This window comes from Pongo pygmaeus, chromosome 4 (genome assembly GCF_028885625.2).
Source record: "Pongo pygmaeus isolate AG05252 chromosome 4, NHGRI_mPonPyg2-v2.0_pri, whole genome shotgun sequence".
In the NCBI taxonomy this organism is placed as follows: Eukaryota; Metazoa; Chordata; class Mammalia; order Primates; family Hominidae; genus Pongo; species Pongo pygmaeus.
In genome coordinates, this window is record NC_072377.2 from 10,759,368 (window position 1) to 10,785,470 (window position 26,103).

The window sequence follows — 26,103 nt, forward strand, 5'->3', positions numbered from 1 at the left end:
ACTTTCTTAATGAGGGTAGTAAGCCCCTACCTCAGGGTTTTTGTTTTTTGCTTTTTTGTTCTGTTTTTTTTTTTTTTTTTTTTAAGACGGAGTCTCACTCTGTCGCCCAGGGTGGAGTGCAGTGGCGCAATCTCGGTTGACTGCAATCTCTGCCTCCTGGGTTCAAGCGATTCTCTTGCTTCAGCCTCTTGAGTAGCTGGGACTATAAGCATGCACCACCACACCAGCTAATGTTTGTATTTTTAGTAGAGACAAGGTTTCTCCATATTGGCCAGGCTGGTCTCAAACTCCTGACCTTGTGATCTGCATGCCTCATCCTCCCAAAGTGCTGGGATTACAGGTGTGAGCCACCGCACCTGGCCAGGGGTTTCTTAATTTTAGCACTACTGGCATGTAGAGCCAGATAATTCTTTGTTGTGGGGGCTGTCTTTCAAATTGTAGGATTTCTAGTGGCATCCCTGGCCTCTACCCACAAGATGACTGTAGCACCTCCTCAGTTGTGACAACCAAAAATGTCTCTAGATGTTGCTAAAAGTCTCCCAGGTTGGGGAAAAAATTGCTTCCCATCGAGAACCACTGATATAAATAATTTAAGGGAAAGGATATACAAAGTGAGAAGAGACATTTTCCCCTCTGTGTACTCTTCCTCACTTGTTCTGTATTCCTCCCTCAAATAAAAGTGTGACATCTTGGCCGGGCATGGTGGCTCACGTCTGTAATCTCAGCATTGTGGGAGGCTGAGGCGGGTGGATCACCTGAGGACAGGAGTTCGAGACCAGCCTGGCCAACATGGTGAAATCCCGCCTCTACTGAAAATACAAAAAAAATTTAGCCGGGGATGGTAGCACAAGCCTGTAATCCCAGCTACTCGGGAGGCTGAGGCAAGAGAATCGCTTGAACCTAGGAGGCGGAGGTTGCAGTGAGCCCATATCATGCCACTGCATTCCAGCCTAGGCAACAGAGTGAGACTCTGTCTCAAAAGAAAAAAAAGAAAAGTGACATCTTTTTTAGGGAGCTTTTGAGCTGCCCTCTTAAGCTTTGGTTGTAGTGTAGAACTTATGGAATATTTTCATCTTCTACTATTACTACTAAGCTTACAGTTCTCCCAAGAAAAGTGGGTTTTGTTTTCCTTTTACAGTAGATGGGTAAGAATTAAAAAAAAAAAAAAAAAGTGTTGAACTGCTTCCCCAGGATTAGTGGACAGCAATAAGGACAGATGTTGATATATTTCTAAACTTCACACAAATATTTTAAGTCTTATTCTTTCCATTTAAATATGTGATATTAAGAAAAAAATAAACCATTTAAAGAAACTAATAGCCAGAGCCTTTCTTTTAGATTGACACTTCAGATTGTAATAAAAAGTATAACTGGGTTCTGAGAGACTGATCGATTGCATCTTTGGTTTGGCTTCGTAAGGAGTAACGCAGGCTCTGCTGAAGAGCATCACAAGGGAGTTGCAGAACCTTGTTAATTCACTGAAGTATTAATGCCCACAGTGACAGGTCTATTTAAATAGGTGGCTCTGAGAAGCGTATCGAGGATGTGATTTTTTTTCTGAAGAGAGGCAGAATCTGTGGAGGTTGGCAGGTTCCAGGCTTGCTTAAGGGAGCTCACTTTCAGACCTGAAGTGTGGTGTAACTGCCGCAGCCTTCAGGAAGCAAAAACAAGCAGCAATAACCTCAAATCTTGCTGTGATTCCAAGCAGCAAAGTGGATTTAAAGGAAGGTGAGGAACAGAGATCAGAGATGCTCCCCTGTGGGTCAGAGGGTTGCTCTTGTCTCAGGGAAGCCCTGGTTATCTCTTTCTGGAAAGTCAGATGATTTCCAACCACATAGAGGTTTCTTTCTGTTTATAAGGAAAACTTAAATTTCCTATGAAGTGTGAATTTGCCAAGTAGAATTGTTTGAAGTCATTAGCCAGAGAAAGGATGAAAAGTCAAGCATTCTGTGTCACCTGAAAAGCAAACCTCGAGACAAGGACTTCGGGGCAAGTAGTTTTGTGGGACAGTGGCCCCAGGAAGTGGAGTGAGGGGGCGGCAAGCGAGATTGGGAAGAATGGAAGCTAAGAAATGTCCACCAATGAGCAGGTTCTCCTAGTGGGCAGCTGGGACTCAGACCCCCTGGACCCTCCAATATGAGGAAAAGATATCTCAGAGATGCTGGAAAGTTTATTTCCCAACTCCAGTGCCTCTTTGAGGGGAGATGAGAACTTTGAGCACACTTCCCACCTGCTATGTGGTGGGGGTGGCTTGTCCTCCCTGCCGGGCTGGAGCACAAGCTCTTTCTTGGGACCCTGCGTCCAGATTTGTCATCCCGATTATACCCACAATGCCCAAGATACAGGCTGGAGGTGACACGAGGGGAGGCAGTGAGGGCTGGTCCACAGTGGTCCCCTGTGGCCAGGAAAGGCCCCCTGGCAAGAGGGAGACCTGAGCTGGGGTTTGTAGGGTGGATAACATGGGGGTGGGTGGGGGCTGGTGGAGAAACAGGAAAGGAAGTGACACATTCAGGGCTTCATGCTCCACCCACCTCCTGCTAGTCCTAGGCCTGGCCATGGCTCCCAGAGAAAGCCTTCTTGAGGATGAGTGATGGAAAGTATAGATTTTTTCCCATTAGCACCTGTTTGGAATGTTTTTGGCTGCAAGTAACAGAAATCCTGACTAGACAGCGGCTTAAAGAAAACAGGCCGCATTTCTCAGCTCCCTGGAAGTCTGAGGTTGGCAGTCACCCTCCAGAGCTCACCCTGGATTCCATGAGGACAACACAGACCCCAGTGGTTTCCTCCCGTCCATTTGGCTCCCCTTAGCCTGTTGATCTGTCACCCCTTGATTCCACGAGAATCACCCAATCCATGTTTCAGACAGGAAGCTGCAGCAGCACCAACCATGCTGGTCCCTTTTCGTCAGGAGGCAAAACCCTCTTTAGGGCTCAGTCACCAGTGCTGGGTTGCTTGGCTACTTTTAGCTGTAAGGGAGGCTGGAAGAATGAGGAACAGGATTGCAGCCGTTAGATTCGACTAGTGATTCTCAGCTGGAGGTAATGTTGCCTCAGGGGACATTTGGCCATGTCTGGAGACATTTTTGGTTGTCAGAACTGGCGGAGTGCTACTGGCATCTAGAAGAAGGTAGAGATCAGGGATGCTGTTAAATGTTCTCCAATGCAAAGGACAGCCCACACCAAATAATTACCTGGCCTAATATGTCAATAGTGCTGAGGTTCAGAAGTCCTGGGTTAGACTGATCGTGATGCATTACCAAGAACTGAGGATGTTGCTGCCTCAAGTGAAATAGAGGATTTTGTGTAGACTTAGAGCACTCAACAAGGCAGCGAGTGGACCCAGGGGTGGCAGCTCCACTTTTGTCCACATGGTTGAGCCCTGGGCAAAACAACACTGGGTGGGAGGTGAGGATGCTGGGGGGTCTGCTGGTGAGAAGATGGATACAGTGGCATTTCAGAAATCCTCTGTATTCTCTGGAAGATATTTGTATAAAATGTTAATAATCGGTACTTTTATAATTTAATTACTGTGTTCATGTCATTAATATAACGCTTTACAGTCGCTTCCTAAGGCAGCAGATCCCTAATTTATAGCATGACTCTGATTCTAGGGCTCAGTGGCCTTTGTTCCTTAGAGTATTTGTATTTTCTGAGATCATTTTGAAAAGATGGACATCAGGACGAAGAGTGCAAAACTTTGGACAGATCTTCCTCTCGTTTTCCATTAGCATTTGAAAAATGTCTTTTTCAGGCAGTGTTCATTAAGATTTTAATTTTGTAGTTTGTTCCTTTTTTAAGTGACATGCAATTAATTAAGGTTTAATGTGTCATCTATTTTTTGCAATGACACTTTTACTGCCCCCTTTTCATTTTAGTCAGTTTATAAATTGTACTCTAGCTAATGAGTTCCATCCTGATATCCAGTTCCAAATAATTACCACTCTTCTAATATGGCTATTCTTTAATGTGTCACAGAATTAAGATCCTTACCAGGCAAGCTCAGGTGAGCTGGGTCTGCCAGAGCCATGAGGCCACTGTGGGCCGGCAGGCCAGGGCAGTGGCTGGGGACCCGACCTTCCTCAGTTCAGCACACATTGATCAACCATCACATGTCAGACACCTGGGTCTGCATGGGGTATAAATGAAGAAGCATCTGTTGGGTCCGGTCCCCGATGAGCTCACAGACTAGATAATTGCCCTAGTTCTCCACGTTGCTTTGCTGGTGGAGATACGACTAATGGGACTTGAAATCCTCAATGATTTTTTTTTGTTTTTGAAATGGAGTCTCGCTCTGTTAATCAGGCTGGAGTGCGGTGGTGCGATCTCGGCTCACTGCAACCTCTGCCTCCCGGGTTGAAGTGATTCTCCTGCCTCAGCCTCCTGAGTAGCTGGGATTACAGGTGCCCGCCACCATGCCCAGCTAATTTTTTGTGTGTTTTTCGTAGAGGTGGGGTTTCACCATGTGTTGGCCAGGCTGGTCTCAAACCCCTGACGTCAGGAGATCTGCCCTCCTTGGCCTCCAAAGTGCTAGGATTACAGGTGTGAGCCACTGTGCCTGGCCCCTCAATGATTTTTAACAGTATGTGGGACTGAGATTGGACCAAGATTAATTGAACAGCAATTCCGTATTAATTTCTATACTACAAGGTTGAAATTTATGCAGATTTCATCAAGTTGAGTTGAAGTTTAACTTTGCAATATTTGGGGGCAGTGGGTGGCCTGGGGAGATTGATTAAGGGAGTGACTAGTGTCAGGGAGACTCTGTAAGGGGACCTATCAGTCAACCAATAGGATGTGGATATCAAGAGATTTATTTTAAGGAATTGGCTGTGTGGTTTGGGGGGTTGGTGAGTCTGAAATTGGTGCAGTAGGCTCAAAGGCTGGAAACTCAGGCAGCAGTTAAGTAGATGCTGCAGTCTTGAGGTGGAATTTCTTTGTTTCCAGGAAACCTTGGTCTTTGCTCTTAATGCCCTCAACTAATTGGGCGAGGCCCACCCACATTATGAAGGGTAATCTCCTTGACTTAGAGTCAACTGATTATAGATGTTAACCACAGCTGCAAAATACCTTTGAGGCAACACTTAGATCCATGTTTGATTAAATCACTGGGTATTCTAGCCTAGCCAAGTTGACATAGAAAACTAAAACTAACCATCACACCAGGACTGCCAGGTGGTAGGAAGTACATTAGACTGAGGTTAGGACACCCAAGTCTTAGACCCTCTCTCTGTTACTAGCCCACAGCCACTGTGACTGCCATTCATTTTGCAACAAGCCTTTTAAAAATTCATGCCCCCTACCCACCAGGATGAAATGTGTTGAGCAAACAAAAATGAATTTTTCTATCCTGGAAAAGCCCACCATCGGTTAAAGGTAGACAGACCCCGGCCAGCTAGGCCGCAGTGGGAGAGGCGAAGGAACCACCCATTTCCCACAGTCCAGGACCCATGGCAGTCCTCAAGAGTGAGACCACAGCTGGGGTGCCACCACTTTGCAAGTGACTGTTACTGGTCATATTTTTAGAACTTTGTAGCCACAGCATTCAAGTATGCAAGGCAGCTTTGTTGTCTGGTCATCTCTCCATTGATGGAAAGCTATAGGATCTTATTTCTTTAAAAAATGCTGTAATTTGGCCGGGCGCAGTGGCTCACGCCTGTAATCCCAGCACTTTGGGAGGCCGAGGCGGGTGGATCACCTGAGGTTGGGAGTTTGAGACTAGCCTGACCAACATGGAGAAACCCCCTCTCTACTAAAAATACAAAATTAGCCTGGCGTGGTGGCACATGCCTGTAATCCCAGCTACTCGGGAGGCTGAGGCAGGAGAATCGCTTGAACCCGGGAGGCAGAGGTTGCGGTGAGCGGAGGTCGTGCCATTGCACTCCAGCCTGGGCAACAAGAGTGAAATTCTGTCTCGGAAAAAAAACAAACATTCTGTAATTTAGGTGCTGAATTCAGGCGGGGTTTTATTCAAGACAGATAATCAATGGAGCACTTAAAAGGCAGGTTGGGCTGGGCACGGTGGCTCACGTCCCTAATCCCAGCACTTTGGAAGGTGGAGGCTGGAGGATTGCTTGAACCCAGCAGTTCGAAACCAGCCTGGGCAACATAGCCAGGCCCCATCTCTACAGAAAATTACCTGGGCGGTGGTGTAGTCCCAGCTATGCGGGAGGCTGACTTGGGGGGATGGCTTGAGCCCCGGAAGTCGAGGCTGCAGTAGGCCGTGTTCCCGCCACTGCACTCCAGGCCCGCCTTCTGGCGCTCAGATGAGCACAGGGTTCACAGAGTGAACTAGGTGCAGTCTGTTAGGAGACTTGGGGCCAGGGGTGGGGGGTGAGGGGTGGGGGCAGTTTTGCCTTTGCCCCAGGCTCTGCCTTGGGAGGGAAGAGTCCTTGTTGCCGCCACCCACTTGTTTGTGTTTTGCGTTTTGCAGGGGCGGATGTCCACGCGAGGGACCCCCGCCGTGGGATGTCGCCGCAGGAGTGGGCCACTTACACGGGCCGCGTGGATGCCGTCCGTCTCATGCAGAGGCTGCTGGAGCGCCCCTGCCCGGAGCAGTTCTGGGAGAAGTACCGGCCCGAGCTGCCGCCGCCCCCTGAAACGGCGCGGAAGCCCGCGGGCTCCAAGAACTGCCTGCAGAGGCTCACAGACTGCGTGCTGTCCGTGCTGACGCCGCGCTCCGTGCGGGGCCCGGAGGACGGGGGCGTCCTGGACCACATGGTCCGAATGACCACGAGCCTCTACAGCCCCGCTGTGGCCATCGTGTGCCAGACCGTGTGCCCTGAGAGCCCTCCGAGCGTGGGGAAGAGGCGGCTGGCGGTGCAGGAGATCCTGGCGGCGCGGGCTGCGCGGGGCCCCCAGGCGCAGGAGGCGGATGAGGTGGGGGGCGCGGGGCAGCGCGGGCGGACCGGGCAGGAGGACGCGGACTCCCGGGAGGGCTCCCCGAGAGCCGGCCTTCCGCCCGCCTCGGGGTCCCGGGGCCCCGCCGCGCCCGCCCCGCGGAAGGCCAGCCTCCTGCCCCTGCAGCGCCTGCGGCGGAGAAGCGTGCGGCCCGGCGTGGTGGTGCCCCGGGTCCGAGTCAGCAAGGCGCCCGCGCCCACCTTCCAGCCCGAGCGGCCGGCGCGGAAGGGCAGCACCAAGGACAGCGGCCACCTGCAGATCCCAAAGTGGCGGTACAAGGAGGCCAAGGAGGAGAAGAGAAAGGCGGAGGAGGCCGAGAAGAAGCGCCAGGCCGAGGCGCAGAAGGAGAGGCGCACTGCGCCCTGGAAGAAGAGGACGTGAGGGCCCGTGTGCCTGGCGCGGGGTCCGGGGCCGGGGCGAGGCCGCGGGGCTGCGCGTGGAGAAAGGCGGCCCCGTTGCGCATCGCACCACGGCCGCTCCCATGGACCACGGGGCCGCGTGCATTTCCAGGCTGTTTGTCCAGGCTGCTTCCAGGAGAGGGCTGGGGGAGCCACATCGATTCGCCTGTCACCAGCCCTCCTAGCAATCAGTATACCTAGCGGGTACGTTGCCTAAAAGGCTCCCTTTAGAGAACCTCAATTAAGATTTTTTTTTAAAGATCAATTTATCAAAGGGGGTTTTCTGCATAATTTTGTATTTTTAATCATTATTTATCAAATTTGCAACGTTTTACAAGTGATAGGGCCCCTTATATCCAAGGCAGTTTTAATACACTTGCCTGAAGACCTTTGGTTTAAAATACTGTTTCTAGCAGTAAGTATTCATGATACCTGTATGAGTTCACACAGACATCATGGGATTCTCCCCTTTTTGGCTGTTTGGTCTTTTCTCCTCATCGTGGGTGTAGGTGCACACTGGATGTTCTTAGTCATTAGATTAAGTGATGCCGGATATTTCTATTTGACAGAGGCACTGGCTCGTTCAGCCACATGATCAAGTGAGACAGAGGATCAGATGTTATCGTATCTTTTTAAAACTCTTATCCATATAGTAATATATTGAGGAAAAACATATTGTCAAATTATAAAACAATGGAGTGATAAACATGTATTTATTGCTAGAATTAAACTCATTTTAAGCAAGGGGTTTTAGGTAAACTGGATACGAAATAGATATGAGAAAAAAACTGTCATTTGATAAAATGGGGCAAATTTAATAATAAATGATTACCAGAAATACAAAATTAAGCCATATGTGCTCTTAAGTAATTCGAATCCAGATATCCTTAAAATGTCAAAAAGATGCAACAAGAGTCAGGAGCCCAGAATGATGCAAATTACAGGAATGGGGAGGAGGTGATTTTTAGAACAGGTGAGAGAATGGAATGGGGAACAGACTTGTTTTCGGCAAATTCTCCTGGAGCAGACCAGGCAGCCCCCTCCTCCAGGCTCAGTTCCAAAGAGTCCCTTGGGTGGGTATTTCTTTTACTTTTCCTTTGAGGACTGCACTTGGTGTTTAGTTCATCCTCATGCTGACCTCTTAGAATTTCCAAGATTCGGGGCCTTGGGCAGGGCAGGGCACGGGTGCGATTTGCCTTGGGCCACAAGCTCTCGGTGAGAGTTTTACGTCCACACTTTTATCTCCAAAGTGGCATGGAGATCACTTTTCTCAGTGATCAAATTTGAATTTATCAAAGGGGGTTTTCTGCATAATTTTGTATTTTTAATCATTATCAGATTTGCAGCATTCTAATTCGGCAGGGCAGGGTATGAAAGCTGGAAACTCAGGCTGGAGTTTCTAGTTCTAATGGCTCTCTGGCCATGTGGGTTGTAGAGTGTCTGTCACATATGCACTTTATTTCAGTATTAATTGAAATACTTGGACACGCACGATCACAGGCCTATTTGGAGGCTCTGTACTATGACCCTAATAACCCTAGATACATCATGATACGTGGTGTCTGTCTCAGGACGCAGGCATGGCTGGTGCAGGCTTCTCTGTACTCCCTTTCACTTGGCACCAGTAGGCATCGAGCAACCAGGGATCTTAAACTGGCCTTTCCAAAAACTGCATTGAACAGGACTGCAGGCTGCACCCAGGCTAATGGGAGATTGGTGTGATGATGATACAGTGTTTAAGATCAGATTGCAGTGAGTTCCTCCTTAATCCCAGAAAGGCACCATGATGAATGCCGCAGGAGACTGGACCCTCTTGGAGAACTGCAGATATTAGTTGACTGTGGGTCACCCTCATGGCCAAGGAGTTGGGATTGGCCACGTCCCCTTCGAGGAGGTGGGGACTGTAACTGACACTGGTTATCTTTGGGGTTGTCTTTCCTGAATCCTTTGGCATGTGGCACCTTCCTGCCACACGTAGATAATTCACGGCATTACCAAGTCACCACGAGCCCCACCCTCACCTCTGTCAACCGAGGGCCCAGCCAGGCGGTGCCACGTGGTATCCCAGGCACGCTTCTCAACACCGGCTACCCCTGCTGTGAAGGTTCTCAAGGCCCTGGTCCGGGGAGCCAAGTCCTGGGAGCGTCCTAAAGCTCCGCAGGTAACTGCACTGCAGCATGCATTGAGAACTGCGGCTCTAACACAGTGATTGCGAGAGGACACCCATTCTGAGCTCCCACAAAGGGCTCCACCTTCCCAAGAATGTCTAATTGTCATTGGAACAGCCAGGGTCAGGCAGCTTCTGCTCGGGCTGACGTGGCGTCTGACCCTTGGTGGGTTGCCAGACGTTCCTGCCTGTTTCCACCATGGGAAGCTGGCACCAGGAATGGTATGGAGCCCTCACTTCTACCCCAAGCCTGGGTGTCTGCTGCCTCCACGTCAAAAATGGACATTTCTGGTCCTGCCCAGCTGCTACCTCACCACAACCCATGCTCAGAGTCTCCAGGGATGCATGGAACAGCAATGACGGGACAGCAAATGACTGACGATTTCCCCAGGTCCCACGCTGTTCTGGAGTGGACGTGTTGCAGCCCTGCCTCCGATGTGTTCCAGCCTCATCCAGGTGCACAGGATACTCTGGGGCCAGCACAGGGCTTGTCCAGTGATGCTGCTGGTGTCCACAAAACAGCTCTAGAGATACCTGCATTTTGAAAAGGCTGCTGAGCCAACAAGCTTGGGCCAGGACACGGATTTCTTTAGCAAATCTGCAGGCGAGCTGACCACTTGCCTGGTGAGTGGAAGCTGCTGTTACCTGGCCAGTGTTTGCAACTCAAGGGAAAATGACAGCTGCATGGGGGGAAGCCTGACTTCCTGGGGAGCTTTATTGTGGCCTTAGTGGAAAGATTGGGATTTTGAAACCTGCCAGACCCAACTGAAAGAAGGGTCATTCCTGATTGAGTTGGAGACTCTCCCCAGTCCCTCTCTCTAGACTCATTCTAGCTGTGGTCTGCCTGTGGACAGCCCTTCCCTTTGGCCCATGCGGTGGGTCCAGGCAGCTCCTGCAGCTGTGCTCATGGCTGCTGGCCCAGAACTTCTCATTTTTGCCATGTGGAAGCAGATTTGCTAGTAGAGGAATTTTCCAAGTCAAGGGAAGTGTTGCCAAGCCTCTTGCCTTGACCTGTGGGGGGCCTGCTGCTCTTGTTTTCTCATTCTCTCTGGAGTGGGCACCGAGGGGACAAGTCGGCCCCCAGTGAGGCTCAGGGAGTGCAGGAGACCAGGGAGGGAAGCCCAGATGATGGGGAAATGGAGCCACCTTGAGGGGGTGTCGTGGGGTCAGTGTTGGGGTGATCTGACGGGTCAGTTTATACTTAAGCAACATTATTCTGTTCACTTCTTTTGGGTAAGGGATTCCTCATGGGAGGTGTGGTCATCTGGTCGTAGAGATGGAGAGAAACACCCCCTTGTCTTCCTGAGCCATTTGGAAGCCCTTTCCTCTAGCCCTAGGTAGTGGTGACACAGGCCCCTCGGTCTCAGGATGTGGACAGGGCTGGGAGGTGCAGGCTTCTTGTCCGATCCCCACTCAGCATCATCAGGTATCTGGTAGTCAGGGGTCTCACAGTGGCCTCTCCAAAAGCCTGGTGTCCTTGGAGAACATTTTTCATTTTGTCTGTTTTCGTTGCTTTGAACAGCTGCATTCACTCACCGAGGGCTCACCCTCCCTGGATCTGCCATGTGGTTCAGGGAGGAGGGGACCGATGAGCACCGACCCCTTCTCCTCGCCTGTCAGTGGCCACCGCAGTGCCCCCTCTGGCTTTGCCACCACGTTCTCCTGCCCCCATCACCTCATCTCTTCTTCCTCATTAGGCTTTCCTTCCTTTGCCTGTTTTCTTCTCCCAGCTGGTTAAGTTCTTGATCATCCCTGGCACCACCTACCCTAAGGTCTACCAAGGACAGAAAAGCCAGGGCTTCTGTGAGGCAATGTGGTGTCCCTGTGGGGTTATCATGGTGGGACCTCCTAGACCCCAGAGTGAATGAATGGCAGTCCTGCCAGTGACTGTGCTGATGGCTTAGAATTCCTACACAGCTGTGCCTCTCCCACCCCGTCCTCTTTGCTTGGAAGGGAGACCTGGTTTGCTCTCCTCCATGACAGCCTAGCCCCTGCTGTGCACAGGGGTGGGGCTCGGGATCCCTCCCTGCACCCTGATGTTTATTAACTGTAGATAGTGAATTTCAAGTTGACAGGTACCTTCTCAGGGATTTATATATAAATATAGTTAGAGCAGAAGTTGAAGTCTATTTTACTACTTTTTAGTGTTTGAGTAAATTATGCTTTAACTGGACAGAAGAAATATTTCTCAGACAATGTCGATGCTGCTGATGACAACTGAGATGCCTGGAGCTCACCCTTGATGGAGACTTCCTTGGTGATTGGAGATCGGGGACTCTGGTAGCAGAAATGGCTTTGGGGTGGGTGTGAAGTCGCTTCAGTCCCTCTGAGTTGCCTCTTGTGGATGGAACGTGTGTATCAACAACAATGAAATGCACCTCCGTGTGCATGGAGGCGGCTGATGAGAATACAGATAGGCCAGTCCTTGCTCTTTCCTCCAGAACCGGCCGCTCCCGGTCTGACGTTGGAGCACGTGAACTAAGAGTGACAATTTTTTCTACTTGCTTCTGTGAATAAAGTGTTCTACAGTCAGCCCAGCACTAAACTCACCAGAAAAGAGGAGGGAACAGCATGGAGCCATTCATCTGGAATTACATGATGTGCAGAGGCTGCCCCTTGGCTGCACTTGGGAACATCGTGGACATCTTCCTTCCTCTCAGGCTCCTCCTGACAGACTCCTGGCAGCACTGGAGACCTCAGGACTATGGAGATCAGAATTGCAATGGCTTTGTCGTCTCAGCGTGGCCACTCCTGAGGCAAGAGGCTCCTCCTGGGAGCAGGAGAGAGAGAGTTCGTGATGTCGGTTGGAAAATAGGATTTATGGATGCAGGAGGGCCGTGCTAGGCCCCTCTGCCCGCTTCTCTCCCTGCTGTTGGCGGTGACCAGGTCTCAGGAGTGGAGACGAAGCTGTTGTGAGTGAAACAGAAGCCCCTGGGGTAGGGCCAGACCCTAGGCCTGAAAAGGATGCAAAGCCTGCTGTTTTCAGGCTGTTGGGAAGAATCGTGGGTACCGAGTGATTATGATGAAATGCATCCCAGAGAGGAAATGAATGGGACCTGAAAAGTGGGTCTGCCACGTCCCCGGTAGCCCACCTGCAAGAGCACTACACTCCCCCCAGCCCCGCTGGCCACACTACATGACGTGGGAAGGCTGTCTGTTCATCCTTACCCTGGGGACTCAAGTGTGCTCTGCGGAGTGAGTCACAGCCCTGATGTGCGCCTTGCACTACTCTTTCCCCAGGTGCACCGGAGACGCAGGCTTGCTCATTTCCATCCTAACACAGCTCAGTTTCTGCGGTGGTCAGAGTCCCCCTGTGCTGTGTCAGCTCCTAGACACTATTAGTCTTTCACATGATAAAGCGCGAGCACTTTCTCCCTTTTGCAGTATTTGGGGAAATTCTAACACATTCCCTGGGGATTTGCACAGGTTCCCTCAACCTCCCACGGTGGGTAACTGTGTGGATTCTGCACCTGGCAATCGGTGCTCCCCCTTGGAAACACCTGGGGGCCCTGTTTCTTCAGGCCTGGTCCTTGGTTTCTACCCCAGCCCCTTTCAGCCGGCACCTGCCTGGGACTGCCTGGAGGGCCACGGTCCAGGGAAGGACAGGTGGGACCCTGACCATGACAGATCTTTCTAAAACAATGAAGTCCCATTGATGACAACTGCAGTGGGATGAATGCCATTGCAGCGGTCATGCTGGGAGCTGCCGAGAGCTTACAACAAAAGCAGTTCCTTTCAAGACACTGCTTGCATCTTCCCCTCCACGCCTCTCGGTGCATTTGGAACTTGCTTATGCGCTGGTATAACTCGAGTCAGCTGCTTATTTCTGTGCCCTTGCACTCACAGGTTCCTTCATTAACATTTTAAATAAGTTGCTAAAAAAACTCCTCTGGAGGTTTTTTTTTGAAAGAAACAAGAAAAAGAAACACACAGTACCTGGATTGTTTTGACTTATTTTCAAGCGACTCAGCTGAAAGCTGGTGTTGCATACAGAGTTCCCTCACGCTGACCCAGGCTGACTAAGACTTGATAAAAGGCACAGCCCTTGGCAGCAGGCAGTGCCAACGTGGAGAGTGTACACTAAGCTGTGAGTGTGTGCACGGGCGAGCACATGTATGTGTACTCATACATACAAATGAACTAAAGGGACACTGGGCTTTGTGCTAGCAAAGGTTACGATGCTGCTGTAGCTTGGCTGTGGGCCCCAGGCAGTGTCAGATGGAACCTGCTTTGAAGGCGTGTTGTTCAGTGTACTCAGTGGGGTCTCACATGGCCCGAGGACCCACTGTGAGCACTCTGCCTGCTGTGGCACAGAACACAGCTGAGGTAATCATAGCGCAGGTCTTTGTTGAAAGGCGGTGTTGAACCAGGCGGCTCATATAGAACCCATTTGGCCAGGTCTGGGCTATCTCTCTGCTTCTGCCCTACCTTGGCTGCCCGGAGGGACCCAGACCCGAGGGGCTCAGGCCCAGGAGGATTCTTTACCCCTGGAAGAGCTCCCCAGGCATTCAGCCTATGGCCCTTGACATTTGGCTGCAGGTTACCCTCAGAATCAACACCTTATCCTGAGGAAGCCCTGGTATTTCCCCAAGTCTGCCTATGTATTAGACACTCTAATCAGTGCTAACACAGTTCGGTTTTTGAGGGAACTAGTTTTGTCATAATACTACACCCCTCTATTGTTTTTAAATAATAAGAGAAAAAAAAACCACGAAACTTTCCATCAAAGCAATGGTCCGTGTTGACCTGAGGCTTTAAGAAGTTTGAGGAGGTAGATATGGAGGCACCTTAACACCAGTTTTTGAGCAGAAGTTCTAGAAGCTGGTTTAGAACTACACAGCTATGGATACACCTGATGAAAACCACAAAAGGCGATGACAGGCCCAGAAATATGACCAGCAAGCCCGTGAGCCTTTGGGGCATCCGACGGAATTTGAAAATAAAACCCCATTCAGATGAACACTAAAAGCCAATATACTGGAATTCTCTTTTTTCTGCCTGGCATTTGGGGGTGTCCAAGGACCTGTGTTTTTAACAAAGATGATTTTATGACCGTTCTAAGGATTGAACAGATTCCTGCACAGGGTGCCAGGTTTCAAGTTAGGTCCTCTTAGTATAAGCTCTCTTTTTTTCTGAATGTAAACCTATTTGCATTGTCATTTCTAATAATCCAGTAGGTTTCTGGATATTGTAAAGATACTGAGTACAGATATAACTGTGTAAATTTCATAGTGTTTTATTTTGAGGTGAGAGTTTTGTTATAGTTTATAAAAGATATTTTCCTATTCAGACCTCAGGGCTATTTTGGGACCTACAAATAAATGTGATTCCCAGCAGCTTCAATTTTTGATATTCAAAAAGTTAATAATCTTTAAGCTAAATATAATGTGATATTATTCAGAAAAAAAAGTTTTTCCCTTTTAACTTCTAACAAATTATGTATCTAATGTTTAAAAAATATGGAAAAAAAGGGATAATGTAAAAATGTGGGAGAATTGTGGCTAAAGAATAAAAAATCACTTGTTAAAACACATTCTTATGGTACAAACGTGTGATATTTAAATAAACTTAAGTGTGTATAAATTAGAGAATGATACAATGAAATATACCAGGATTTTTTATGTCACTTCCTTTTTTTCATTGAAATAGACGTGCACTTTCTTTTTTTTTTTTTTTTTCTTTTTTTTCTTTTATTATTATTATTATTATTATCATTATTATACTTTAGGTTTTATGGTACATGTGCGCAATGTGCAGGTAAGTTACATATGTATACATGTGCCATGCTGGTGCGCTGCACCCACCAACTTGTCATCTAGCATTAGGTATATCTCCCAATGCTATCCCTCCCCCCTCCCCCCACCCCACAACAGTCCCCAAAGTGTGATGTTCCCCTTCCTGTGTCCATGTGTTCTCATTGTTCAGTTCCCACCTATGAGTGAGAATATGCAGTGTTTGGTTTTTTGTTCTTGCGATAGTTTACTGAGAATGATGATTTCCAGTTTCATCCATGTCCCTACAAAGGACGTGAACTCATCATTTTTTATGGCTGCATAGTATTCCATGGTGTATATGTGCCACATTTTCTTAATCCAGTCTATCATTGTTGGACATTTGGGTTGGTTCCAAGTCTTTGCTATTGTGAATAATGCGGCAATAAACATACGTGAGACGTGCACTTTCTTATTGTGACAAACTTTCACTTGATTTTTCAAAGGTAAGATTTAAAAATTGTGAGTTCCCCACAAATAGTTTGTCACATGTTCAGATGATCTCATTACAATCCTCCTCTTCTCAGAAGAACCCACTGGCAGGTGGGCATCCTTCAGGGATGTTGCCATGAATTTATGTACATACATAAAAACAAGAATATAGTTCAGTTTCTGTGTGTACTTTTACCTAAATGGTACACTCTACAGGTTGTCCGTTAGTTTCTTTTCTTTACTTAAAATATGTCCCTAGAGAGCTTTTTAAAGAATTTAAATATTAGTTTTATTTTCTTTTGACAGCTAAAAAAGTAATACACAAATATGAGAAAAAATGTAAACATTGTACAAAGTTCTCAGATGAAAGTGACTTTACCTTCCCCCAAGACAGTCCCTCAGACCAGCTACTTGTACATCCTTCTAGAAATACCTTTTTAATGCGTTCTTCCCTCCGTACTGTGCAAACAGAACTCGATGGGATACAGAGTCCCATTCACTCACTGTGTTTTGGGAAGGGCGTGTTGGTCCCTGCTTTGTTCTTTTTCATTGCTGTGTAGTATTCCTCAGCAGAAGTGCACCATGGTTCATTTAACCATTTTTTCATGGGTGAACTTTTCAAATGGTCCTGGTTTTTACGATTTGCTAGTAATGAAGATCCTTGTACCTACCCAATTGTATACACAAATGGATGTTTTTAAGATAGGAGTGTAGAAGTGAGATCTGCCAGGTTTAAAAGAATATGTGTTTTAATTGCTGTAGTCACTGCCAAGGCGCCCTTTTCAAAGCTCTGTGGTGTGTGCAACCACCAACAGGGAGCAAGAGAGGCCCTTTCCCAATAGTTAGAAAAATGTATCTCGTTTTAATTTTCATTTTCCCAGTTGTTGATGTGGCTGAACATCTTTTCACCTGTTTTTCAACATTTTAATTTCCTATTTTTACACATTTCTTATTTATATCCATGTCTCATTTGGTGTTTTTTTTTTTTTTTCTTTCTAAGGATGGGGCTGGTGGGTGGAATTTTATTTATTTTGTTTGTTTTTATTTTTGAGACGGAGTCTTGCTCTGCCTCCCAGGCTGGAGTGCAGTGGCACGACCTCGGCTCACTTCAAACTCTGCCTCCTGGGTTCAAGCGATTCTCCTGCCTCAGCCTCCTGAGCAGCTGGGATTATGGGCACTAATTTTTGTATTTTTAGTAGAGATGGGGTTTTGTCATGTTGGCCAGGCTTGTCTCGAACTGCTGATCTCAAGTGATCCGCCCGCCTCGGCCTCCCAAAATGCTGGGATTACAGGCATGAGCCACAGTACGTGGCCCCTCATTTGGTTTTTATTTCACTTTTTGGTGTCATTTTTGCTGGAGGTTGATATGTATTTGGGATCATATTTCATTCATGTGTGCATTTTCTCGTTTTATCACTTATTAAGGTATTTTCGGTAGTGTAGAAGATTTAAATTATGATTTAGTCAAATTTGTCTAACTTTTGTTTGTTTTGGTATTTGCATCCTGTGTTTTTTTTAAGAAGGCCTTACCTACCCCAAATGAACAATCTTTTTCTTCTATATTTTCTTCTAATGACCTATAGGTACTTTGCTTTTTTCCTTTTAGCTGAAAGACATGTACATGTATACACAACTCGTTTAGGTTATATTTGATGGGACTGAAAACAACCAGCCCCTATTTATTTGGGAAGCTCCATTTCGAACGTAGGAAATCGGAAGTCTCAATCATTAAATATCATAATCTACTTGATTATTAAGGAAGGGTCTAAGTAGGGAATAAAATTTTACATATGAACCTTTGTCCTAGGGCAACAGTGTTATTGGAGATTATTTGTGCTCATTTGTGAAAGAGCCAATGATGCATGTGTGTTGGGTGAAATATGATTGAACAGGAGGGTAACACACAAGGGAGGATCCCCACAGGAAATCCGAAGAACTGTGATGGGAAACGGGAAATGGGGTTGAGGAGGGTTGGGAGAAAGGTGATCTTGTCTCCTTCATCTTCCTGACTGGAGATACTGGGGGAACGGTGCACTAAGTTCTTTCCTGTGGAAGATGGGAGCATCTTCCCAGGGAGCTCGCCCAGTCCAGCTGCCTCGCGGCTGTGTCTGCCCACGCTGGGCTGAACTGGTCAAGAATGTCTGCTGAGGATTTTGCGCATAGCCCCTTGTGGTCCTCCTTCACCAAGGCCCTTTACGTGGTCTTTGCTCCCAGCAGGTCATGCCTGCCATTTTCCTTGATGATGTCCAGGCTGGTTTCCATCCAGGGACATGAAAGGTGGCCCCAAAGCTTCCAGTCTGATGACAACTTTGATGTGCAAATTGCTAGGCAGAAATTGTCAGCTTGCCAGCCAGGGGTTTCCCAGTCCTGAGGGGTCACTGTTCCTCCAGCAGCGTGGCCTGGGCAGGGGTGGAGAAGGGGTGACAGCCCCCGGGCAGGACGGCCACCACCGCCATCCCCCTCACATCGCCTGTACTTCCAGCCTTATGCTGCCTAAGCCCTTTACTGCTTTCCCTTAAAAAGCCAACAGGGCCGGGCATGGTGGCTCACGCCTGTAATCCTAGCACTTTGGGAGGCCGAGGCGGGTGGATCACAAGGTCAGGAGATCGAGACCATCCTGGCTAACACGGTGAAACCCCGTCTCTACTAAAAAAATACAAAAAATTAGCCAGGCGTGGTGGTGGGTGCCTGTAGTTCCAGCTACTCGGGAGGCTGAGGCAGGAGAATGGGCATGAACCGGGGAGGCGGAGCTTGCAGTGAGCCAAGATTGCGCCACTGCACTCCAGCCTGGGCAACAGAGAAAGACTCCGTCTCAAAAAAAAACAACGACAAAAAAAGCCAACAGAAACCTAGCAAAAGGTTAATAGGTTCTTTTGGCTAAAAATAATTAAAATACATCAATCCAACTCAAAAGCACCTTGATATTCCAAAAGCAGTATTTTAAAAACAAGAAAATCAAGAAATCGGTCAGCTGCAAGGAAAAGACTTCACCTTTTTATTAGCTCTTATATAAGAAAGAAGCCTTATTCATCTCCACAGCCTAGGTGAGAAGCTAGACCAGGAGGCCCCTCTCTGGGCCAAGGGAGACAGGAGGGTTCAGGCGCACGGACTGTGAGGGGAAGCCGGTGCCCTGTACTGAAAAAGCTGTGGACTGTCCTCACTCCCAGTGCAAGGGGGATACTTGGGGAAGCCACCCTCCAGCCTGGGCTAAAGATGGCCAGTCTGTGTCCTGCAAAAAGGGCCTGCCTTGGTGTCGGCCCTGGGCACCCCAATGCCCCTTCACCCCTTGTCGGGGGCCCTGACCTGCTCATAGGCCAGGGTGATCATTTGAAGGGATGAAAAGTCCTGCCTCGCCAAGCCCCATCTGAAAGGGCCTCCCAGGTGCACATGAGCTTCTCCTGGCTTGATTTAAGCTCACAATGTCTGTTGGAGGGTGAGAGGCGGCAGGTAGGGGTGGTAGAGCCATGGCCACCTGCGCTTCCTCCCCCTGCTTTGCAGGTGCTGCCCCTGAGTGTCTCCTCCGCGTGCTCAGCCCCAGGCTGTGTTCCTCTAACTCTACACGCTGGTCCTCATCGTGGACTCAGGGCCAGGTGGCCCTTGAGACATTGCGGCAACTCTCATCTTCTCAGTGATGAACCGCAATTACCTGCACCGTGGCTCTCCATGGGCGGTCCCCGGACCAGTAACATCAGCACCACCTGGAAAATTGTCAGAAATGCAGGTTCTCCAGCTCCACCTGTATGCCTTTCTTCGCGTTGCCTTAGCCAATTACCGCAAACGTGGATAGCTGGAAACAAATGTATTCTCTCAAAGCTTTGGAGGCCAGAAGTTCAAGGCCACGTGACGTTGTCAGGGCCGCGCGCCCCATGAAGGCTCTGCGGGAATTCCCTCCCACCTCCTCCAGCCTCTGGCAGCTGCTGGCCACCCTTGTTATTTCTTGGAGAGGGCCTCCTTGTGGAGAGGGCCTCCAGTCTCTGTCTCTGTCATCACGAGGCCATCGTCTATGTGTGTGTGTCCAAATGTTCCTCCTTCTATAAGACCACCAGCCATTGGCTCATTGCTACCCTCATCCAGTGCAACCTCATCTTAACTTGCTTGTATGGACAGAGACCTTATTTCCAAATAAGGTCACATTCACAGGGACATGGGTGAGAACTTGAACATATCTTGGTGGGGACACAATTAAACCCACACCACAGACTATTGAATCAGGATGCTGAGAGCCCGGGAGGGCCCTCACCCCACCACCCTGGCCAGCCGCAAATCTGATGGTAACTTCTCCATCTGCGTGAGGGAGAGATTTCCACCCTGGGGCATCGGGATGGCTGCACGCCCAACACCCGACACTGGACACACTATCAACAGTGGTGTATTCACCACATGCACTCACAGCCCGGGAGGAGGCCACTGCCTGCCACACAGACCACAGGGGGAACAGTGTGAACAACCAGGGCCTGGGAGAGGCAGGCTCCGTGGTATTGAGAAGGTGGGGTGCCCCCACCCCGTCTCCATAGGAAGATACAATCGGCTTGTTAGGAACATTGCAGGGGCTGGTGGGCCATGGAAGCCGCTCTGCAGGGGTAGCAGGACTGCGTCTGGTCCGGCGACAGGAGGGTAAGTTGGCTGGGGGCCGTATCCACGGTAGCAGAGCAGGGAGCACAGCGCATGGTTGGACCACTCCCTTCTCTCCTGGGTTCACCCAGTGTCAGGAGCAAAAAATCTTGAATTTTAATTTCAGGATTTATATTGTATTATTTGTAAAATAGACCTCAAATCCTTCACTCGTTCTCTGCTACCAGCCTAGCCTGAGCTACCATCACACCTCCCAGACAAGGGCCTCAGTCCACGTTCGTTCCCCGCAAATCCATCCTTCCCTTAATGGGCAGAAGGATCTGTTGAGAGTATGGATGAGATCCTGCCACTGTCCTGCTCAAAACCTGCCAGCAGTCTTTGGTTGCACCTAGAAAAACCACCCAGCCCCTGCCCCATGGCCTGGAGGCCCATGGGGTGTGGCCCTATCTGCTGTTCCTCTTCCTGCTTTCCCTGCTCAGCCTTCAGCCCAGTGTCATTGCTCAGGTCCTTGCCAGGCCCCAGCGAAATTTAGCTCCCCTTGGGGTGCGCTGCCTCCCATCACCCTCCTCTTTCCTTTATGGCATTTTCTATACTCTTCTGCTTGGTGTCCATTCCCCATGATGCGTCCATCCCAGCACCTAAACTGGGCTTGGCCCACGGGAGTTGCTCCCAGGTATTGGTGAGCTGACAGGAGGGCCGGGGCCACTTTTTGACTTGGGCCTTGCGACTGAGTGGGGACCATGAGCAGAGCACAGCTCTCCACCCCAGGGCAGCAGCGTGGACCTCGGAGTCATGGCATAGCCTGTGGGTCAACCCTGCCCGCCTTGGCTGTGGGACATGGGCATGTTATTTAATATCCCATGCCCAGGGTCCTCATTTGTAAAGTGGGGATTGTAGAGTTTGCATAACAACTTAATTAAATGACAGAAATTCTACTCAGATCTTTAACGAGGCTGCTGCAGAGTTGGAGGCCACTAAAAGGTAGTTTCCTGCCTTCCTCTGTCCTGCTTCAAACTAAATAACAGATGGCTACAAAACCCAGGACCACCCAGGGTCATCTTCCAGAGGGCCAGTCACTGAGGCTGCAGGTGAGGGAGTTTTAACCCTCCCCCCAACCCCTGTCTCCCACGCCCACCCGCTCATGTTCCATCAGCTCTAAAAGTTTCTTGATTGTCCAGGGGCCACAGCTGCGGCTGCCTGGGCTTTTCCATTCCTGAGACTAAAAGAATGTTCACAGCTGGAACCTGCACCAAACCCACCCAGTGACCCCAGATGAAAGCCCCCTGCACCCCATAGAGAGGCAGGAGCAGAAAGAGGGCCTCCAGTCACTCCGTGCTCCAGGGTCCAGGGCCCAGCTGGGGTTTCCGGCTCCCCTGTTGGCACCTGTTCCCCTCTGCATCTCCGGCAATGACTCATTCCCAGGGACAGAGCTGCCTTCCTGGGGGATGAGCAGGAGCTGGAGGAAGCCAGAAGCGAGGCTCGGGGCAGTGGTCCACCTCCTCACCCCTTGTGCCCAGGGGTCAGAAAAGTGACCTGCCACCAGCAGCCGCCTATTGGCGTGTGGGAGGTGGCTGTTCTCCCAAATGCTGCAGGACATTGCTGATTAGGCTGCTTCGATGTGGGCGTTGTTTGACTAAGGGGCATATTAAATGGCAATGGAAACCAGTGAAATCAACCCTCCAGGAGACAGCAACGCGGAAAGTACCTGCTCCATTAGGCTCAGCCTGGCTCTCCTCCCAGAAAAGCAGACTGGATGAAGGCACTGGGCCAGCTTAATGAAACCCAGCAGCAGTCCACGTATTCTTTTTTTTTTTCATTTATTTATTTTGTTAATTAAAAAGCTAAAATATATATTTAAAAATAACTTTAAAACTATTGAAAGCACCTGTGCAAAGGTGGGGGAAAGTCAATTTGAGTAACTAGGAAAGCCACAAAAGGACCCACTACCCTGTGTTTTTGTAATTTTTGCTCCTATCTCTGCAAGTAATAACTCAAACATTGTGATCACATACAACTAAGGTAAAATGAGGTAAACTGCTCTGCAGTGAGTTATACTTAGAAGGCAGTAGGTGATCATGCTGGAAGTCACATGATCAAGGCTGCATCTCCCATCATCCCTCTGGGCAGTGATATGGGATAGTGGGTCTCTTTGAGGACTTTCAAGCCTGAGGGGGGGATGGACAACATATGATTCATTGCTGGCTTGGGTCCATGTCTGGTCAGCTTCACATAATTGGATGGGAAGAGCCCCACTTGTCCATTGACTTCTCCTTTCCACCAGTCAGGGTCCTCCTTGTTGAGGACGTTGATGATCTGGCCCTTGTTGAAGGCCAGCTCATCATCATTCTGCGTGGTGTAGTTGTACATCCCAATCACCTGGCACACTGCCGCTAATGCTGTTGACTTAGGTGGCTCTGTTGGAGTAATTTTGCTCGTCCCAGGGCTTAGAAGCTTTATATAATTAGCTGGGAACTAGCCTATCTGGCGCTTTTTCCCACGTGCTTGCAGCTCTCCTTCCCACCATCCACCTGGGTTCTTTTTTCGGATCAAAATCAGCTGACTAGGGGTGAGAGTGAGCTGCTCGGGGCCGGTGGCGGTGTGTGAGGAAATAACCTGGGCAATTTCAGGTTTCTTTCCTAAACTCCCTGTTTTCCCAGCAGTTCCAGAGCCCTCTGAATCTTTAAGCCTCACATAGTTAGAAGGTAAGACTCTGGTCTTGTCGCTCACTGTTCCTGTCTACCAGTCACCATCTTTCTTGGTAACCAAAATCACATCCCCTTGCTGAAAGGTTAAATCTCTTGCTCAGAACTCTCGTAAGTGTACATGGCAATAAATTCTTCTCCCGAAATGACCGGCTTAGCAGTCCACGTATTCTAGGCTGTGTGAGAAGGGGGCTTCAGGGGCAGAGACGGGGTTCCAGCCCTGGCTACACAGTTTCTCCAGCCTTGGATGCATACTCTCTGTGTGACTCTGACAGTGTTTGTTACGTCCTAGAGAAGAGCAAACTTCTGAATTTGCTGCACACCCTGCCTGGGCCAGTCCTGGACAGAACGATGCTGGGGGCCACTCAGCACAGACTCTGTGCCCATCACCTTGACTGACAGTCCTCAGGGGTTCTCCATCTGTTCTCTGCTTCCACACCCTCCCAGTGATCAGGAACAGTTCCCCAACCTCCCCCACCCCCCAGCAATTCTTGATGGAAGGTAGATCAGCATAATACAGCCTGCAGTGGGGTGTGTTTTAAAGCAGGGGCCCCAACCCCCGGGCTAAGGCCTGGTGCTGGCCAAGGCCACACAGCAGGAGGTGAGTGGTGGGTGGGCGAGCGTTACCGCCTGGGCTCTGCCTCCTGTCAGATCAGCGGTGGCATTAGATTCTCATGGCAGCTTGAACCCTATTGTGAACTGTGCATGCCAGGGATCTGGGTCTCGCACTCCTCATGAGAATCTAGCACCTGCCTGATGATCTGAGGGGGAACAGTTTCATTCTGAAACCATCTGCTGCCCCTCTCCGGCCACCCATCCACCCCCAGTCATAGGAAAAATTGTCTTTCATGAAACCAGTTCCTGGTGCTAAAAAGGTTGGGGACTGCTGTTTAAAATCCTTCTGAATTCTCACACCTTCCATTATAGGTCTTCCTCCAGGAGAATCAGACCACAGCTCTTTGCCCCAGGCCCTGGGTGAGCCCCGGCTCTGGTGTGTGGCCTTCCAGCAGGTGAAGAGATGCTTTGGCTCCTTGCCCGTAGGGCCATGCTGTCGTCATGGTCTGGAAGACCCCGTGGTGTCCTCAGTACCAGCAACAGCGTCCCAGACCATCTGGGCCCAAATCTTTCCAATCCTGGTAAGAATAGTCGGGAACCCCCAGGAGAAGCCCCCCGCTTCTCTCAGAGCCTAGAGTGAGGTGTGGTGAAGAAGCCTGGCCTGGGGCCTTCTGAGAGGAGGGGACCCCTCCGGGGTGGATGGTGTCCCAAATCTGCTCTCCCACCATCCAGCCACTTGGAACTAGGAGAAAAGCTAGGGTGACAGGAAACATGGGTCTTGTGTGAAACAATGGAGCCTCTCCTCTCGGCCCCTTCACCCTGCAGGTGGCACCCAACTGCAGTCCGTGCTGGCATCCTCAGGGCTAGAGCTCCAGCAAGCATGGCCTGCTGCTGCCTCTAGAGACTGCAGAACACAGCCAATAGATGATTTCATTATGTCCAGCTTCTTTTCTCATTTCCAAGCGAGGAAAAATCATGCCGCTTTTGTAAAGAAATTATGGACACATGGGAAGCTTCAGAAAATCAGGGCTGAAAAAGGCATGTGACAACCTGCTCAGACACAGCCCACTGCCCCTGTATTTCTAGCCAATGAAACAGTACGCAAGGGGGTCTTATTTGAGACTCCATGCCCAGACCGAGCATCGAGAGTGGCGTGCTCCTGACCCTCGGGCAGCAACTGCTCCCCCAAGAGAAGGGCCTTGGCCAGAGGCAGCTGCATAAAGAAATAGGGCTGAGGTGGCTACGGAGCCATTTGATGCCTGTGTCTGCATCTGTTTCCCAAAAAGGTTATGGGTGCACCAGGCACCCAGACTGTGAAGTTTCAGGAAATAGTTTCCAAGTCTGCCCTCACTTCTGACAGCAGCTGCAAGCTTGGAGGGTTCCCCAAGCTACCTCCCACATTAAGAGTTTGCTAACAGGATTCACATAACTCAGTGAAAGCTATTATACTCGTTGAATACAGGGCAAGGGCACTGACAGAAATGAGCCAAAGGCAGAGAAGCATGGGGCGTCAGGGAGCGTCTGAAATGTGAACCTCCCACTGTCCTAAAGATGTGTCAACCTCCTGCCATTGACGTGTGACAAATGCATGGAGAATTGTCAACCAAGGAAGCCTGCCAGAGCTTCAGTGTGCAGGATTTTTATTGGGGCCTCACTACATAAGCATGAAAGAATGATTGATTGATTGATCACATGCATAACTGAAATCAGGCACCAAGGCCACTGATATTGTGTAACTCAAAGCCACCATGGTTGGTCTTTCCTGCATGGCCAGCTCTTATCCCGAGACTGTCAGATGTGGCTGGCTCTATGCTAAGGTTCCATGTGGCCAGCCTTTGCCACCAACAAAGACACTCCTATCAGGTATGCCATCAGTCACCTCCTAGAGCGGAGGGAAATGGCCAGAACCCCTCTGTGGGCAAGGCCACATTTTTTCCTATGTACCTGGCTCCAGGCTGCACTGGTAACAAATCCCATGAGGCCCACTGACATCCATGCAGACATACTTGATACTGGGTCTGATTGTATCCCAGGGTCATGCCATGAGAACAGACACAGAGAAAATGGCAGAACCCAGCTTCCACAGCCAGTGATGCAGAGCTTACCAAATGAAGGTTAAAGAGGAGGTGAAGGATGAGTCAGTTACAACAGGCCCCACCCAAGGAGACAACTCCACCAACCCCCCTGCTGGGCACCCATGCTCCTTATGGGGCCTCAGCCTTGACTTTTAGTCTCTGTATGTTTTCTTCCCTCCTTTGCCCCACACATCCTTGGAGATCCTTTCTATTGTCCACAACTTGAATGCTGACTTAGCACAATTGAACCAGTAATTGGCTAGGTGGGTTATTTTCTGTTGCCCCAGTGTGCTCTGTCTTGAAAGTGGGTTCTGCTCTATTTTTTTGGAGACAGAGTCTGGCTCTGTTGCTCAGGCTGGAGTGCAGTGGTGGGGATCTTGGCTCACTGCAGCCTCAACCTCCCAGGCTCAAGCGATCCTCCCATCTCAGCCACCCAAGTAGCTGGGACTACAGGTGTGTGCTACCATGCCTGGTTACTTTTTGCATTTTTTGTGGAGATGGGGTTTCGTCATGTTTCCCAGGCTGCTCTTGAATG

General features: G+C 49.5%; 2 protein-coding genes across 2 annotated transcripts in view; one reads left to right on the plus strand and one right to left on the minus strand.

Moving 5' to 3' along the window:
• The window catches only part of ANKRD33B (ankyrin repeat domain 33B), a 90,281-nt gene extending 75,287 nt beyond the window's left edge, over positions 1–14,994 (plus strand). Inside the window, exon 4 of the mRNA XM_054488219.2 lies at positions 6,430–14,994. Coding sequence (XP_054344194.1) covers positions 6,430–7,277 — 848 coding nt within the window. The 3' untranslated portion in view covers positions 7,278–14,994. The remainder of the gene's footprint in view (positions 1–6,429) is intronic.
• A 7,044-nt stretch (positions 14,995–22,038) lies between these two features.
• On the minus strand, positions 22,039–23,186 carry LOC129036714 (intersectin-1-like). Its single transcript, XM_054488251.2, has one exon. The coding sequence runs from the start codon at positions 22,601–22,603 to the stop codon at positions 22,322–22,324; it is 282 nt and encodes a 93-aa protein (XP_054344226.1). The 5' UTR covers positions 22,604–23,186; the 3' UTR covers positions 22,039–22,321.
• Between the last annotated feature and the right edge of the window lie 2,917 nt (positions 23,187–26,103).